This window comes from Symphodus melops, assembly GCF_947650265.1.
Source record: "Symphodus melops genome assembly, chromosome: 19".
In the NCBI taxonomy this organism is placed as follows: Eukaryota; Metazoa; Chordata; class Actinopteri; order Labriformes; family Labridae; genus Symphodus; species Symphodus melops.
Genome location: NC_136709.1, coordinates 15,046,617 through 15,060,513, shown reverse-complemented (window position 1 = coordinate 15,060,513; position 13,897 = coordinate 15,046,617). Strand labels below are relative to the sequence as shown.

Here is a 13,897-nt window from a genome sequence, read left to right as displayed (position 1 = left end):
AAATAGTTTCTCATCACATCTTACTCTACAGTTGTCATTTGAAACTAATGCTTTCTTTCTCATATGTGCGACAGCCACCGTCTGACAACAGTACCACATTACAACCAGTGCCAGTAAAAATGATGTATAATTTCAAGATTACATAAGTCACTTGAAAACTTTTTTTATTTAATTGATTTTCATATTAGTAAATAAGTTTAGGTGGAAAAAAAAAGGAAAAGATGGTCAAAAGGGGCCCAACTGCAAATGTTTTCCCTGAGGCCCCCTAACATGTTAATCCAGCCAAGAGAGCAGACTTTATCCATGATGGACTGGAGTGTTTTTACTTGACTGGACTTGTACAATATAGACCTCGGGCTGTTCCCCTGGCTTTGCAGATTTGCAACACAACTGACACATGCCTGTAGTAGACAAAACCCATTTACCACTCACCCCCCCCCCCCCCCCCCCCCCCCCCCCCCCCCCCCCACCCCGCTCTGCTACTCAAAGACTCACTGCAACCCTTTAGACATTTAAGACTGACTTCTCCATCGCCAAATGTCCTACAGACTCCCCTAGAGAATGAACCCTGTTTTGGAGCTCTCAGCCTGCTGGCAGTACAATGAAATCTGGTCTGGTGTTTAATGTTTAGGAGGTCAGCTGAGGCACTGATGTTGGTGTTTAGTTGTGTGTTCAAAGCTTTGACACTCAACCTCTCTCCTTTATTTCGGACCGGTGTGCAGACAGTCGACACTGGTGGAAGCTGGACTAATTAATACTTCGATCAATACGAGGGGGATGCAGCAATGTCTCTCTCCAGATGTGGAGGCGGTGCATTGATCAACTCAGGGGGGTTCAATACCTCTTTACCGCTTCCACTCCACAAATGAGGCTTCATGTCCCAGCGCTGCCTTTGATCTTCAAGTGATATGAACTCCTTTTCTAATCAATGTCCAGCTAGTAATAACTGATGCTAAGATTAAAGTTACTGAAGAAGCAGGACATCTGCGTTACAACTTGACATTGCAGGAGTTGTTTTTGTGAGTGTTTTTATGCTGACGATGAGGTGATTTCCACAAGTTTCTTGGTTCCTATTGTAGCTACAAATAAGTTCATCAGGCTAAACGTCTGGCATGTGGCTCTCTCTGAGGCTGGTGGCCATAAGCGCCTGTTCCACATGAACAATGTCGGCCCGCCTGCTGAATGCTGATTGGGTATAATTGGGGGTTAGTGATGTGGAGTAATTAGAGTGATTATAGTCATCAAATCCCTGGAGGGAAGGTCTTGTTGTCCTATGCGGCTGGTCTGAGACACGTGCAGCATTTTTCTAGTTAATTGCAAAAGTCTGAAGTTAACTCGGCGCAAAGGTACTTTAGTTTAGTGCTATTCATATGGGATCATGAACACAACAAACTTCTTATTACATTTGCTCCACAAAAACAAACACTACAACAAAAATGCAAAATTATATTTAAAAAAAAACAACACTCAACTTAACCTGGTTTGGTTTGGACTCAGTTGTGCTTCTTTTCCTTTTAAAAATATTGATTGCTTTTAAATAGCAGCCTTTATATATCCTTATAGGACTGACCAAAACAATAATTTTCATGAGAGATGATGATTTTCTAATTTTGTTTAGGTGAATAACTTTATCTCCAAGACAAACACACATGGAGTCTGGCACTTTTTTGTATTTATGTACGAAAAGTGCATTATGACTGCACAAAGGTGTGGGGGCCTACAGGGTGTAAGACCTGTACATCCTGAGCACTTTAATTCAATTCAGTTCATTCAACACTTTATTAGCAGAGAAAATGTCAAATGAACACATTACACAGGATCATAATAGCAAGTTAATCGTAAAGAAGATGTTTCTATGAAATGTTAACGATTCTAAAAGAAAGATGAAGAACATTAAAGGCAATTTTTTTTTTCAATATTCAAACAATTCAAGACAACAATCTGTAACCTACTTTTAACGAAGTGATCAAGTCTGTGAACTAGCTTTTGTTTCGTTTTACAGGTGAAGCTGAGGGTGAGTTTTGACTTGTCATATTTCTTGTCTCAGTTTAAGTAGTTCTGATAGCTGGTGTAGATTCATTGTCAGCCTTTCATTAACCTGGAAGTCCTCTACACTTTTACAGCTTTTTGGGGATACCACCAAACCAAACATGGTGCTACCTTTATCTCAGACTGAGGGTTTGTAAGTTTACAACAGTGAAGAGTGCGAAGTATACTGTGTCTATGACCATCTAGGACCATCCATAGCAATAAAACCAACTCCATCATTATATCAAAATCACTTTGCTTCTATACATTAATTCACACGGTGAGAGAGGGAGAGAGACGTTCAGTTCATGTAAGAGAGCGTCTGCAGAGATGAGCCTGTAGAGCAGATGGCAGCTGTCTGACCTGCACTGTCACATATGTTTGATACCCCATGATGCAACTGGGCCAATTAGGAGCGTCCCGCAGGAGCGTTTTGAAGCACACACACACACACACACACATACACATGCTGTATATCTAAAGGGAGGGGATGTCGGCAGTCTGCTTGACGGCATCTGATGGGAATCAGCAGGTGTTAACAGGTGCAAAAATGAGATGAGAGGTTTGTGAATAAGACTTTGAGATTCACTTTAACTTCAGAGCAAGGGTTGTCAACTGATAATGTTCACATAATATTTATCTTTGACACAATGGTTCATTTTGTTATTTCTTTTTAGTATTATGCCGTAGGCCTATTTAATCCTAATGTTTAGTAATATCACAACAAATAAATCCCAATTTTGGAAGAGGGGGCCGGGTGCTACCGAATAAAACGCATACGAGACTAGAGTTTTATAAGACTGCATCATCATTCTATCCTCAAGTTATTATCTAGATCCTCTTGTCTAAAGTAAAATAAACAGTAAATAAAATGTGTTGATGACTTGCATGGAGCTCTGGCTGCTGCCTTCGGCTCTCAGGGGCCACGTTAACCCTTCATTCACACTAATTAGGATTCCTGAGGGATCCCCGCTCAGACTGTTTTTACTGCTTCATGGTAGGAAACAGTGCTATTTGTTAAATACCTCTTGAATCAGGAGCTTTTGCTTTCACATGCGGTTAATGTCTTAAAGGAGTTGCTAGCCATGAGAATTTTGCTTTATGATAATATATATTCTTTGTTGATATGAGATAGGTTGATGCCATGTATGTGCATTTATAATGACAAGGAGTCAGGACAAAATTAGGTTTTTCACTGGAAGCCGGGGGATACTGATTGCCTCGCTTTGTCTTATGTTATAAAATACACGTGTATTCATTTTGCTGCACATGTTTCATAAAATATCAATATCACTGTACCAGACTATAAAGTTATATGAAACCTCACTTTATGTTCTCAAGAGTTACACAGCATAGACACAACCATTAATAATACATATTAGTGACAATGATAGGTTATCATGGAAATCAATCTGTTAAACTGCAAACTGCATTTTTTTTGTCTTTCTTAGTTCATTAGCATAGCATAACTCATTCAAGATTGAAGGAATCATGGTTGATTGAATTATTTATTTACCACCTGAAAACGCAAGATCTTATATAAAGCAGTATCACTATAATACTGTTTCAAATTACATGTTAAATGAACTGAAAACAGCTTTACAAAGGCAGAGTTCAAATGTATCAATCAGTTATGTCACGTTGGTCACGTGGGTTTAAATAGAACCCTTTTTCGTGTTTTATAGTCACACAAACTACAATGATCCGTATATTTAGGTTATTGAATATTTTAACCCGTTTGTGAAGAACAAAAACGAAATTTTAAATTTTTCATAAATGTTTTGACTGACATGAAGAAAACAAACATCTTAAACAGTTCATCCATCGAGCGTCTCTTCACGCAAAGATGCCACATACAGCACGTAATTATTTGGGGAACCGAGCCCACAGCGCATGCGTCCTGGCGCTCCAGTGTGGCAGCGGAATGCAGCGCCTCCGCCTTGGCTCAGTGCGCCCCGAGCAGCCAGAGCGCACGGTTACAATGAGCTTCTTCTCCATCGGCCCGACTGAGAGCCAGCGTCAGAACCGACCACAGAGCAGAAGACACTACGACACAGACCCGGACCGACACCAGCTCCGCCCGCCCGCAGCAGGATGCCCGGGGGAAAGAGAGGGCTTGTGGCACCGCAGAACACTTTCCTGGAGAACATTGTCCGGCGTTCAAGCGGTGAGTCCGCGCGCCGGAGAGAGACTTATCTTTGGGGGCTTTGGTTTCACGATGACTCGGACTCTGCTGGAATACAATGTTATAGCCTACCAGGAAGAAACCTCATAATATTAGTTTGTGCCCACATTGATTTTTTTTAATGTGGGCACAAATCTCTGTTCACCAGCGTTTATGGCTTTAAACACTTAAATAAGTTGCCTTTAAACTAATCTTAGTTTTAACAAGGAACTACTTTCCAGAGGAGAAGCGCATATTTCAGTTTTGAGGGAAACATTTAAACTCTGTCTTCATATTGACTGTTGTTTCCTCAAGATGCCCACGCCAGGACTTTACGCACCGCTTTATTCCCAATAGAATTGTCTTTGACTTCCAAGAATTAAATGACGTGATTTGGCTCTCCATATGATGCTAGTTAATCATTTGACAGCGGAAAGACGCGCTGATTGAATAGCAAAATTGTAGTTTTCTGTATGTATTTTAAAACCGGTAGCTGTTCAGCCAATGGAGCTGCAGCGCTCTGATACCATTGAATTAACCGCCTCTTCCTGCCATGCCATAATTTATAATAAACTGTCTCTATGAGGAGGTAGGCATTATTTAAATAACCTGCGTTAGTTCTAAACTTTGTTCTGCAGAGCTACGTTTTATGCAAACAAAGTGACAGGCTGAGAAGTAATTGAGTGATTTACTGAAGAAATAAAATATTGCTCACCTATAGGCCTATTCATCACCCAAATGTGTTCAGTGTTGTACTCGGATGGTCAATTATTGGTATTTTGTTATGTGGGTCCATCTGCCATATAGCTACTGCGTCAGATTTGGCACCAGCCTGAGAAACACGCGCTCTTAACTCTGATTAGATGGATTGCTTTCTGTTGTCTTTCCAGAAAACTCAACGGAGTATGTTGGCTGGAATAAAAGTCATGCAGGGCTATGGATGGGGTGCGAAGGCTTGCTTAGTGCTTGGAGATACGGTCAAAAAAAAAAAAAGAGACTGTTCTCGAAACATGTCTGTTTGTGTCATTGTGGTGTTTGTGCCTCTGGAACAGGCACGGGGCTTCTGCGCTAATTGGAGAGCCACTGGCTGGAGTCATAGTGATCTGTTGTTTTATTGTCTGCCTGAGAAGTCACAAAGCAATTAGCTAGATGTGAACAGTTCACAACATCCAGACTGAAACTTTCTGGTGGCCTTCGATCAGACCCTGAAGTCTGAGAGGTTTTGTAATCTTTGGATTTAAATCATTGATGTGGTCTGTAGACGTTTGTTTGTCCTTTCTTTGTGCTCTAGGATATTTTTTTTATGGAAAGATGATGTTTTACATAATTCAATAGGTGTCATAATACATAAACGCAGAGTGAGACATGTTTTTTTAAGGTTTTATTTTTATTGTTGGGCTTTTTATGCCTTAAATTAGAAAGAGGACATGGAAACTTTACATAGATCCCTGTTGTAATTTGACAAGCAGGGCCGGATTATTCTAAAGAGGGCCGGAAATGACCTGTGGCCCCCTTTTGGCCACCTGTATTTATTCAAACACAAATTTCTCCATGAACATGCCACTAAAATCGGTCAGAGAAGGCATAATAGCTGTTCTTGACATTGACATTTTACAAAAATGTAACAAGTAAGTATAAATTATACAAATATGTTGGACTCTTGAAGATTGGCATCAAAAGCAGGGAGAACACAAGAGATTCAGTTGCATTAATGGTGGCTTACTGTTTCAGAGATGTCTACACTTCTTTAAAGCAGATATCAATCTTCGTGCAGCCTGAATGGTCAAACCTTGGTCCATGTAAATAATCGGCTGTGCAGAGAGCGGGGCAGAAAAGGTCAAAATGACTCTGGAGTTTTTTGTTTGTGTTCACCAAACAGTACTGAAATCACAAAAATCCAAAAACCAGAATTATTTCAAATAGTTGCTGCTTTAATTTCAGAAAGTTTTGGGCCATATAATCTTTGATATTTTGGAAGCAGCTAAATAGCGGTCGTAATAACTTAGGGCTGTGGGATATAAGCAGATACATTCAGGTGTTATCTTTAAAGTAGTGATCTGAGAAGCTGATCCTTATAAGAGGACCCAGAAACAAGTGTGTATAGAAATAACATGAGGCACCAAAACAGAGCCATGAGGAACCCAACAGGTAAAAGGGGTCACTCAGTTTCTGTTTTTTCTCCACAGATGGGAAAAAGATCTTGTGATTTAAAAAAAAAAAAAAAAAAAAAAAAAAAAAAAAGTTTAGTGTGCTGAATTACATTTTTATCTTGCAACCCCCCCCAAAAAACATGTCCAGCTAATGACATAGAAACATCAGTCAGTCAGATAATGAGCATTTCTATTCCACGGTAACAAGATAATTCCTTGATGATCTTAAGAAAATGGCTGCTCTTTTCTTAACTGTTAAATATACAGATCTATCCTGGAATCAGCAAGGGAAAACATAGCATCTTGAAATGTACAACTCCACACTGTAAGGATTGGCTCACATTTCATCAGATCAAGATGGATTTTGTTAGATTATCTGGCTGCATACATGTGAAAATTCACTGAGCTGATGTGTGGTTTATTTTCAGTACAATACTGTCTCAATTGATTGATTTGTTAGTCTTTTGGTCAAAGCACAATGAGAATGGTTTGAATTTGAAGTGCATCTAAATCAGGAGTGTCGAACTCCAGTTCTCGAGGGGCCAGATACCTGAGACTTTTAGATGTCTCCCTGCTCCAACACACCTGCTTTAAACCAATGCCTTGTGATCGAGCGCTGCAGAAGCCAGGTAACGAGTCGTTCATGGGATTCAGCTGCGTTGGAGCAGGGAGACATCTAACAGTCTGAGGAAACCAGCCCTCCAGGACTGGAGTTTGACTCCCCTGATCTAAATGAGGGTTTTTCCAAGTTTGCCACTTTTAATTTCTAACACATTTTCACCCCGTGAATAGCTGTTTGTCGCCACAGTTGTTGACATGAGTAAAGTGGGGTTTTTTGGGGGGTTTTTTTAAAAACTTTTTTGGTGCTCATTGCTCGTTGGGAAACCAGCATGCAGTGGGTGGCGCAGAGCAGGAGTGAAACAAGAAAGAGGATTTAGGGTAAGCAAAAGTAGCCTCATTCTCTTGAAGAGCCATTGAAGATATTCTTTGACATTATCATCATAGTGTCATTTAACGCTCAGAGAACACAGAAAAAAATAAAATGAACTCTAACCGTTATTCCTGTGAGCCCCCTGCCACACCTTCATGCTGATAATTAACACTACATTAAAGGTCACTGTACTTGTATGTCCTAAAATAACATGCAAGTTTTTCCCAGTCTGTGCTCACTTGGCCTATAAAAAGAAAAAAAACTGGTACTTTTATGAACAATCAGATATCCTTTGAGCTGTAATGTCCATTTCTAGTATATTAGAAGTTTTTCCCCTGACTTCAGCAAGAACATTTTTATGACAGTTTTTTTATGTCATCAGTTTGCTGAGCAGTGAAATCAATGGACGTGTTGTTCTGGAGGGTTTCAATCCTTACTCTTTAACCTGAAAGTCTTCAGTTTTATTGCAGAAATGTTGTGCATTTCCATACTTAAAATGCTGTTTCAGTTGATTTTCCTCCCTGTTGTAAAAAACAAAACAGTGAACTGTGGGAAATGCTGCATGCTTGTGATGTTTTTGGGCATCCACATCGTCAAACCTGCAGAGCTTTTTCTGTCTTTTCATCCTAAAATTCACCCATTCTAGGCAAGCCAGCTCGGCTCTCGGAACACATCTCGACGGTGTTGAAGAACATTTCAGGCAGTTTTCTTTATCTAATGCATTGACCTTGCATATCTTTCAGCGAGACTGTTTTCTAAAACAGATTTATTTTTGATCAATAACTGTAGCCTATAAGTAGAACTGCCTAAAGTGTTCCTTACTGGTATTTCTCGTTCTTACCGAGAATCTGAACAAGCTACAGGAAATTAAGCTTAAACTTGTTGTTCCTTATGTTTGTATGTTTTCTTTGTTTTTTTGTTGTTGGGGATTTTAAATGACACCCAATCTGAGACTTATTGATTCAGTCGCTGAAGTCTTCTGGCTTTTCATTGTTCCACAGCTTACAGTTGTCAACTTCTTAACTTTCCTTAAATGCTCCGAGAAACCACCTCTGTTGTTCTGCCTGGTGACCAAAGCTACCACCGTGCACAGTACATTCAATGAATGATTAATAATCAATGTTATTGTCAACAACAGAGGAAAAACAAACATGCTGAATGTTTCCCTGCAGATGTTGTCCTGTGCTCAGGTCAACTGTCCGTTATGTATCCTACTGCAGCTGCTTGTAGCTCGTGCATAATAGGTCACTAGAGTGGTTAACACTTTGACAGTATGTTTAAAAAAAAAAAGCTTCAGAAGCATCCATCTAGAGGCCACTCTAGCTATGATGGCACTGTATTGTAGCTTCTCTTACTTGTTAGGCTCAAAAGGTGTCTTTCGTACAGTAATGTCCGTCTCTCCTTGGTATTAGTGGACCTCTCGAGCTTTCATAACCCAAACACAAACTGATCCAAAGCGCTTTTACATGTCTGTGTGATCTTCTCCAGAGGCTTACATGCTTTGCAGCCTTTTGTCGGTATTTCATAATTGATCACTGTTAGCTGATTTCTTCTCTCTGTCCGTCTCTGTCTTTCAGAGACCAGCTTTCTCCTGGGAAACGCCCAGATCGTCGAGTGGCCTGTAGTGTACAGCAATGACGGATTCTGCAAACTGTCTGGCTTCCACAGGGCTGAAGTCATGCAGAAGAGCAGCACATGCAGGTGAAGTGCATGATATTTCTTATTTTGTATTCTTAATGGAAAGCAGTGTGACTTTTCACTGTTGTACACTTGTTCTGTGTAAATCTGCCGGAATAAAGTCTAAGTGTGTGAAGGTAGCTGTAATGACTCCATAGTGTTGTTGCTTTGAGGCAATTACATTTAATGCAGTGTAACTAATTTGTATTCCATCCATAATAGGCATATGTCTAAAGTAACTCCTGCATGTGTATTGGACAATTTTAGTGCTTAACTAAAACTGACAAAAGCCAACATATTATTTTTACAACATCACTTCCTCATGAGTTAAAACCACACCACAGCACCCATGAGTCATTATTATTAAAACTTAAACCATGTCCTCCATTTATCCTGCAGTAATCACTGAATACGTCCTTTTTCTTATTCAGCTTCATCCATTATTCAAACACAGTTAAGATGAAAGTGTGACAAGTTTTTTTTGTGCCTTCCTGCTTCTGTCGCAACATAAAAGACCACGCTTCAAATCTCATAAAAAAAATGTCAGTTGTTGAATATTTAATATTGCCATTACTGTATGGTATCATAGCATATAGTTGTAACACACTGTGCCATACAGTTCCCTGTTGTGTTATAACGTACATTAATGTACAGTAGCTCGTAGTCAAAATTACAGTGCTGCACTTCAGAACAGTGCACGAGTCTTCCTTTGTAAAACACCACAGCAGCTCAAATGTCATGCTAAAGGAATGAGGAGTTTGGCAGAGAAAAACTGAAAAAAGGGACGGATAAAGCTTCTAGCATTTCTACTTGGGCTAATAAAAGAGAGAGGAGAGAGGGAGATGGTCTACTGCTCAGTGAGACTCTGAAATGAATCCAATTTAGAGCTGCCAGGGGAGCTCTGTTCGGTCCAGCTCGAGGACAGTGTCTTCCCCGCCTGTCAGTCAAGACGTTTTAAAAATTTGACTCCAAAGGACAACTCCTCTCCTCAGGCACCCCTCACACCCGCAGGGGGGGTGACGGCCTTGACTAGCCAGCGGCTGAAAAGGCTCCCTGGAACACTGAGCCGTGAGAGAATAGGAAAGGGGCTGTGAAAATGATCCGTCCACTCCCAGCTGCTGCTTTGGGCGGAGGAGGACTCTGAGATCGTACAATTCACTCAGACGTGACTCTGAGAGGATATCAGAGCCCGCTGAGAGCTTAAACGTACAGGCTGCTGCCAAAGTGATGAAGGAGGGGTGCGTGTTAACTGGGCCTGCTGCCATGTTGGGGAGTAAATTCTGCTCTTTTGACAGCAGTACAAGCGTTTGACTTTGTTGTACTGATGCAAAGGAATTAGAGTTGTCCCATGCCAATTGTTTAAAACTTGTATATGATTCTAGTAAAAAACAAACTATGAATACCTGTTTCAATACCAAGTCAACAGAGACGGTGCCAAGTTTTTACAAATGAAGACAAGCTCTGCACACTGTCTAAATTTCACAAATGTTGCCAACAGAGGAGCTCTCTCTCTTCACTTGTGGAAGCTTTTAGTAACAAAATATGACTGAAGATTTGAGGTTTTATTTTAAACTTGTGTTGTTTTAACCGCATTGCATCGATAAATGACAAACCTAAAATCATCATTCCATAATCTGAGACTAGCCAGAGGTCCTAAGTGTGCACAAGAATCATGAAACAGATTATCTGTTTTGAAATTCTTGACGTTCTTAAAATTAATTATCCAGGAGGAAGGACGGAAATACCAGTGCTCTGCTCATTGGTATTCATTTTCTTCTAATATTTACTTTATCAGGTGAAGCATGAGGTGGCTTTAACGGTTTGGACCTGAAATGATTCCAGTCAGGAGAGTTTTGAGCAGCTCATTCGTTAGTGGAAGAACGGAACACAAACATCCGCACAAACTAATACTGTTTTAAACCTGCGATGTTGGCCCATAAAAATCCTTTCACAGTTTTTTTCTTTTTGGTCTTTTTATGAAATTATTTTACCAATGCAGTCGTAGGATGAAAAGATAAACTTTTTCAACAAAACGCTGTAAACTACTTCTCAAACTATAACCTCCCTGTTACAACTTTCATTTTTGTAAAAAAGTAAAGATGAACTCCTCATACTTTGTAATAGTGTCCCCTGATTTCCATCCTACTTAATGTTAATGCCAATTGAAACTTAAGGTCCAAAATTTAATCAGGAAGGCTTGAATTATCATTTTAATTTTAACATTTCTCTAGGGCTCCAGCTCTAAATTGTCATCTAATTATTATACTGGGCTGTGTTCATATTCTCCACCCATTAGCCTGTTAGCTGAAGGATATTTAAAGTTACCACATCTTTCTTCTGTCAGCTGTAACTGCTGTTTATTTTCATACAAATAAACTAGCTATCGTTGCTCATCAACAAATTAAAGTTTCTGCTTTTTCAGACTGAAATGTTGACATAAGAATTCCTCGACTCAATCTGACTCATACCGAAACATTTTATCACCAACCAACAACAATCAAAAGGGGCTGGACTTACAGGGCTACCAAAACCAACCTGTCACTATCCTAGGGGAACATTTCGTAACCCAGCAACAATAAACTCCACTGAGATGAGCTCTCAAACAGCTGTTTGCGGCTGCAGATGCAAAAAGTGCCGTCAATGGAATCAGGCCCTTAATGGAGACAATTTACCAAACATACATTAATTTCACATGTAAAATTAAAAACAATTCCTGAGAATTTAAATCCGACAATAAATATTTGAAAGCCAACAAAGAGTCATGATATGAAATAAATTACAAAGCAAATGTTTTTTTCTGCAGTGGTCACATCAGTTCAGGAAGTGGTCGGAACTTTAGTATCATAAATGCACTTAAAGATCCAATGTGACTGCACACAGTGGTCGAGGATGATTGGATTCCTCATATAATATTAAACGAGTATACTACAAACACATTAGGCCAGTTAAACAAGTTAATGATTTTTTCTTGAAGCATTTTTTTGTGATAACACCAGAAAATATTCCAATGTTTTTGTGTTCCATTTAATTTGACAACCTTTGTGTCTGCACGGGTCCTCGAGGACACTGAGGCTGTTGGGAAAGAATCTAATCACTCAGACTAATTATTAAGCGTAAATTAAAATGTCCTCAGCCCGTTGAGGAATAATAATTACAACCATGCCAGGAAATGCCGACTGCACCAATTCCAAACCGATTCTCAGTCCTTCACTGTGAGTGGCATTTATGCTGCTGTTGTGACTCTTTACTCTATAAAGCAAACATAAAACTTAATGGACATGGTTACGGTAAGAAAACACATTGACAATGCCATTAAAAGCATGTGTGATATACTATAACAGAGGGGTAGGGATTTAAACTTGGTATTGATCGCTGCTGTCTTTTTTTTTTTTTTTTCTTTCTAGTTTTATGTACGGAGAGCTGACCGACAAGAAGTCCATCGACAAGGTCAGGCAGACGTTCGACAACTATGAGTCCAACTGCTTCGAAATCCTGCTCTACAGAAAGAACAGTGAGTGTCCATTACCTGACATTGGGTCTCCTCTGTCCTGTGTTTGTAAAAGTAGTTTATATTCATGAGAATAAAGTTAAGAGCTCAGATATAGCATTATTTTTAAATGTCAGAAACTAGTGAAAAATGCTGATCAAAACTTACACGAGCCAAAACATTATCTTTTATAGTGTCCAACCCACTCTTGAGAAAGCTCGTCGTTGCAGATAGTGTATTTTTTTTTAATGTGGGCAGTTACTTTATTTTCCTCTCTGGTGCCTGGTCGTGAAAATTAGTTGCACTGATCTCCAGTGGTTTAAACAATCCAGATTATATTATTGGACTTTCAAACGACTTCTTTTCCTAGGTCTCTTGGTGCTGCCAGGGTTTGTAACTGTAACACATTTAACTTTAAGAACAAAAAATGAAAAGGTATAATTGTTCCGCTTCGCTGGCACCTGAGCTATCTGCAGTCTAGCTTCCCAAGTTTTCTTGTAAAACTAAGTTAAACGTTACATTTTTTTATAAAAAAAAAAGAAACCCCTTTAGTGTCCTTATGCCCTGTCGACACTGTAGTTTCCTTCCCAAGCTTGCTTAAGCACCGCTTCTATTAAATTTCCTCCGGCTTTAAGTTGTATTTAGATGAGAATTTAGCAGATTTATTTAGCCATAGGAATAATGATAAAGAATGATTAATGAAAAAAAGTTCATACATTAATTCATCAGGTGCTTAATTTATTCATAATGCACCTTTGTTTGAAATGTATAGCCTTTTATTATTCATAAGCGTTTTGAGGTAAGACAGATTTGAACCATTGCCATTATTGAGTACCACATAACAGATGGTTTAAAATCTTTAAGGGAAAATGCTTCTAATGCAAATAAAAGAAGAAAAAAAATGAAGCATTTTTGGAATATAACATGAACTGCACAATGCAGGTAGAGACACATTCTTCTGTCCAGTGTGGTCGTGCAGCAAAAGAGTGAGCTGTGAATTTTGGATCTGTAGCATCAGAGAGGAGCACAACAGACAAAGGGTGCAGACAAAAATAGTTCCAAGTGTTCCTGTCTTCAAGAGTGATCACCCACAAGAGCAAAATGCGAGGCGGAGGAGCACGAGGCAGAGAGGGAGGAACAGTAAAATGTGAAAAGATCAATTTTGAAATGGCTTAAACTTGCTGACAAATCAAGAGAGTGCAGGCATGTATAGAGGCTGGATATAAATGAGATGGATGATGACTACTAACAACTTGTATCCACAGAAATTATGACATTAATTGTGCAACTTTGCAGAATATTTGCTCTGCTAAAAGTGTAAGGAGGTTATAAAGTCCCAAAAACCTCAACTGGTATGAGCAGAATTTGGGAAAATAAAACTAAATCTATTTGAGGGCTATTAAAACATGATGCAAGAAAAAAAAATAACTTGAAAAGGGAGGAAAGGTAGGATCAAAGTG

The 13,897-nt window shown here is 39.4% G+C and overlaps 1 protein-coding gene across 2 annotated transcripts in view; it reads left to right on the top strand.

Moving 5' to 3' along the window:
- Positions 1 to 3,993: 3,993 nt before the first annotated feature.
- The window catches only part of kcnh5b (potassium voltage-gated channel, subfamily H (eag-related), member 5b), a 110,351-nt gene continuing 100,447 nt past the window's right edge, over positions 3,994 to 13,897 (top strand). The window contains exons 1-3 of one of the 2 annotated variants that reach the window (XM_079370254.1): positions 3,994 to 4,195; positions 8,851 to 8,974; positions 12,355 to 12,461. In XM_079370254.1, coding sequence (XP_079226380.1) covers positions 4,123 to 4,195; positions 8,851 to 8,974; positions 12,355 to 12,461 — 304 coding nt within the window. In that variant the 5' untranslated portion in view covers positions 3,994 to 4,122. Of the gene's footprint in view, positions 4,196 to 7,001; positions 7,282 to 8,850; positions 8,975 to 12,354; positions 12,462 to 13,897 lie in introns of those variants that run through there. The other variant, XM_079370255.1, reaches the window with a different exon arrangement.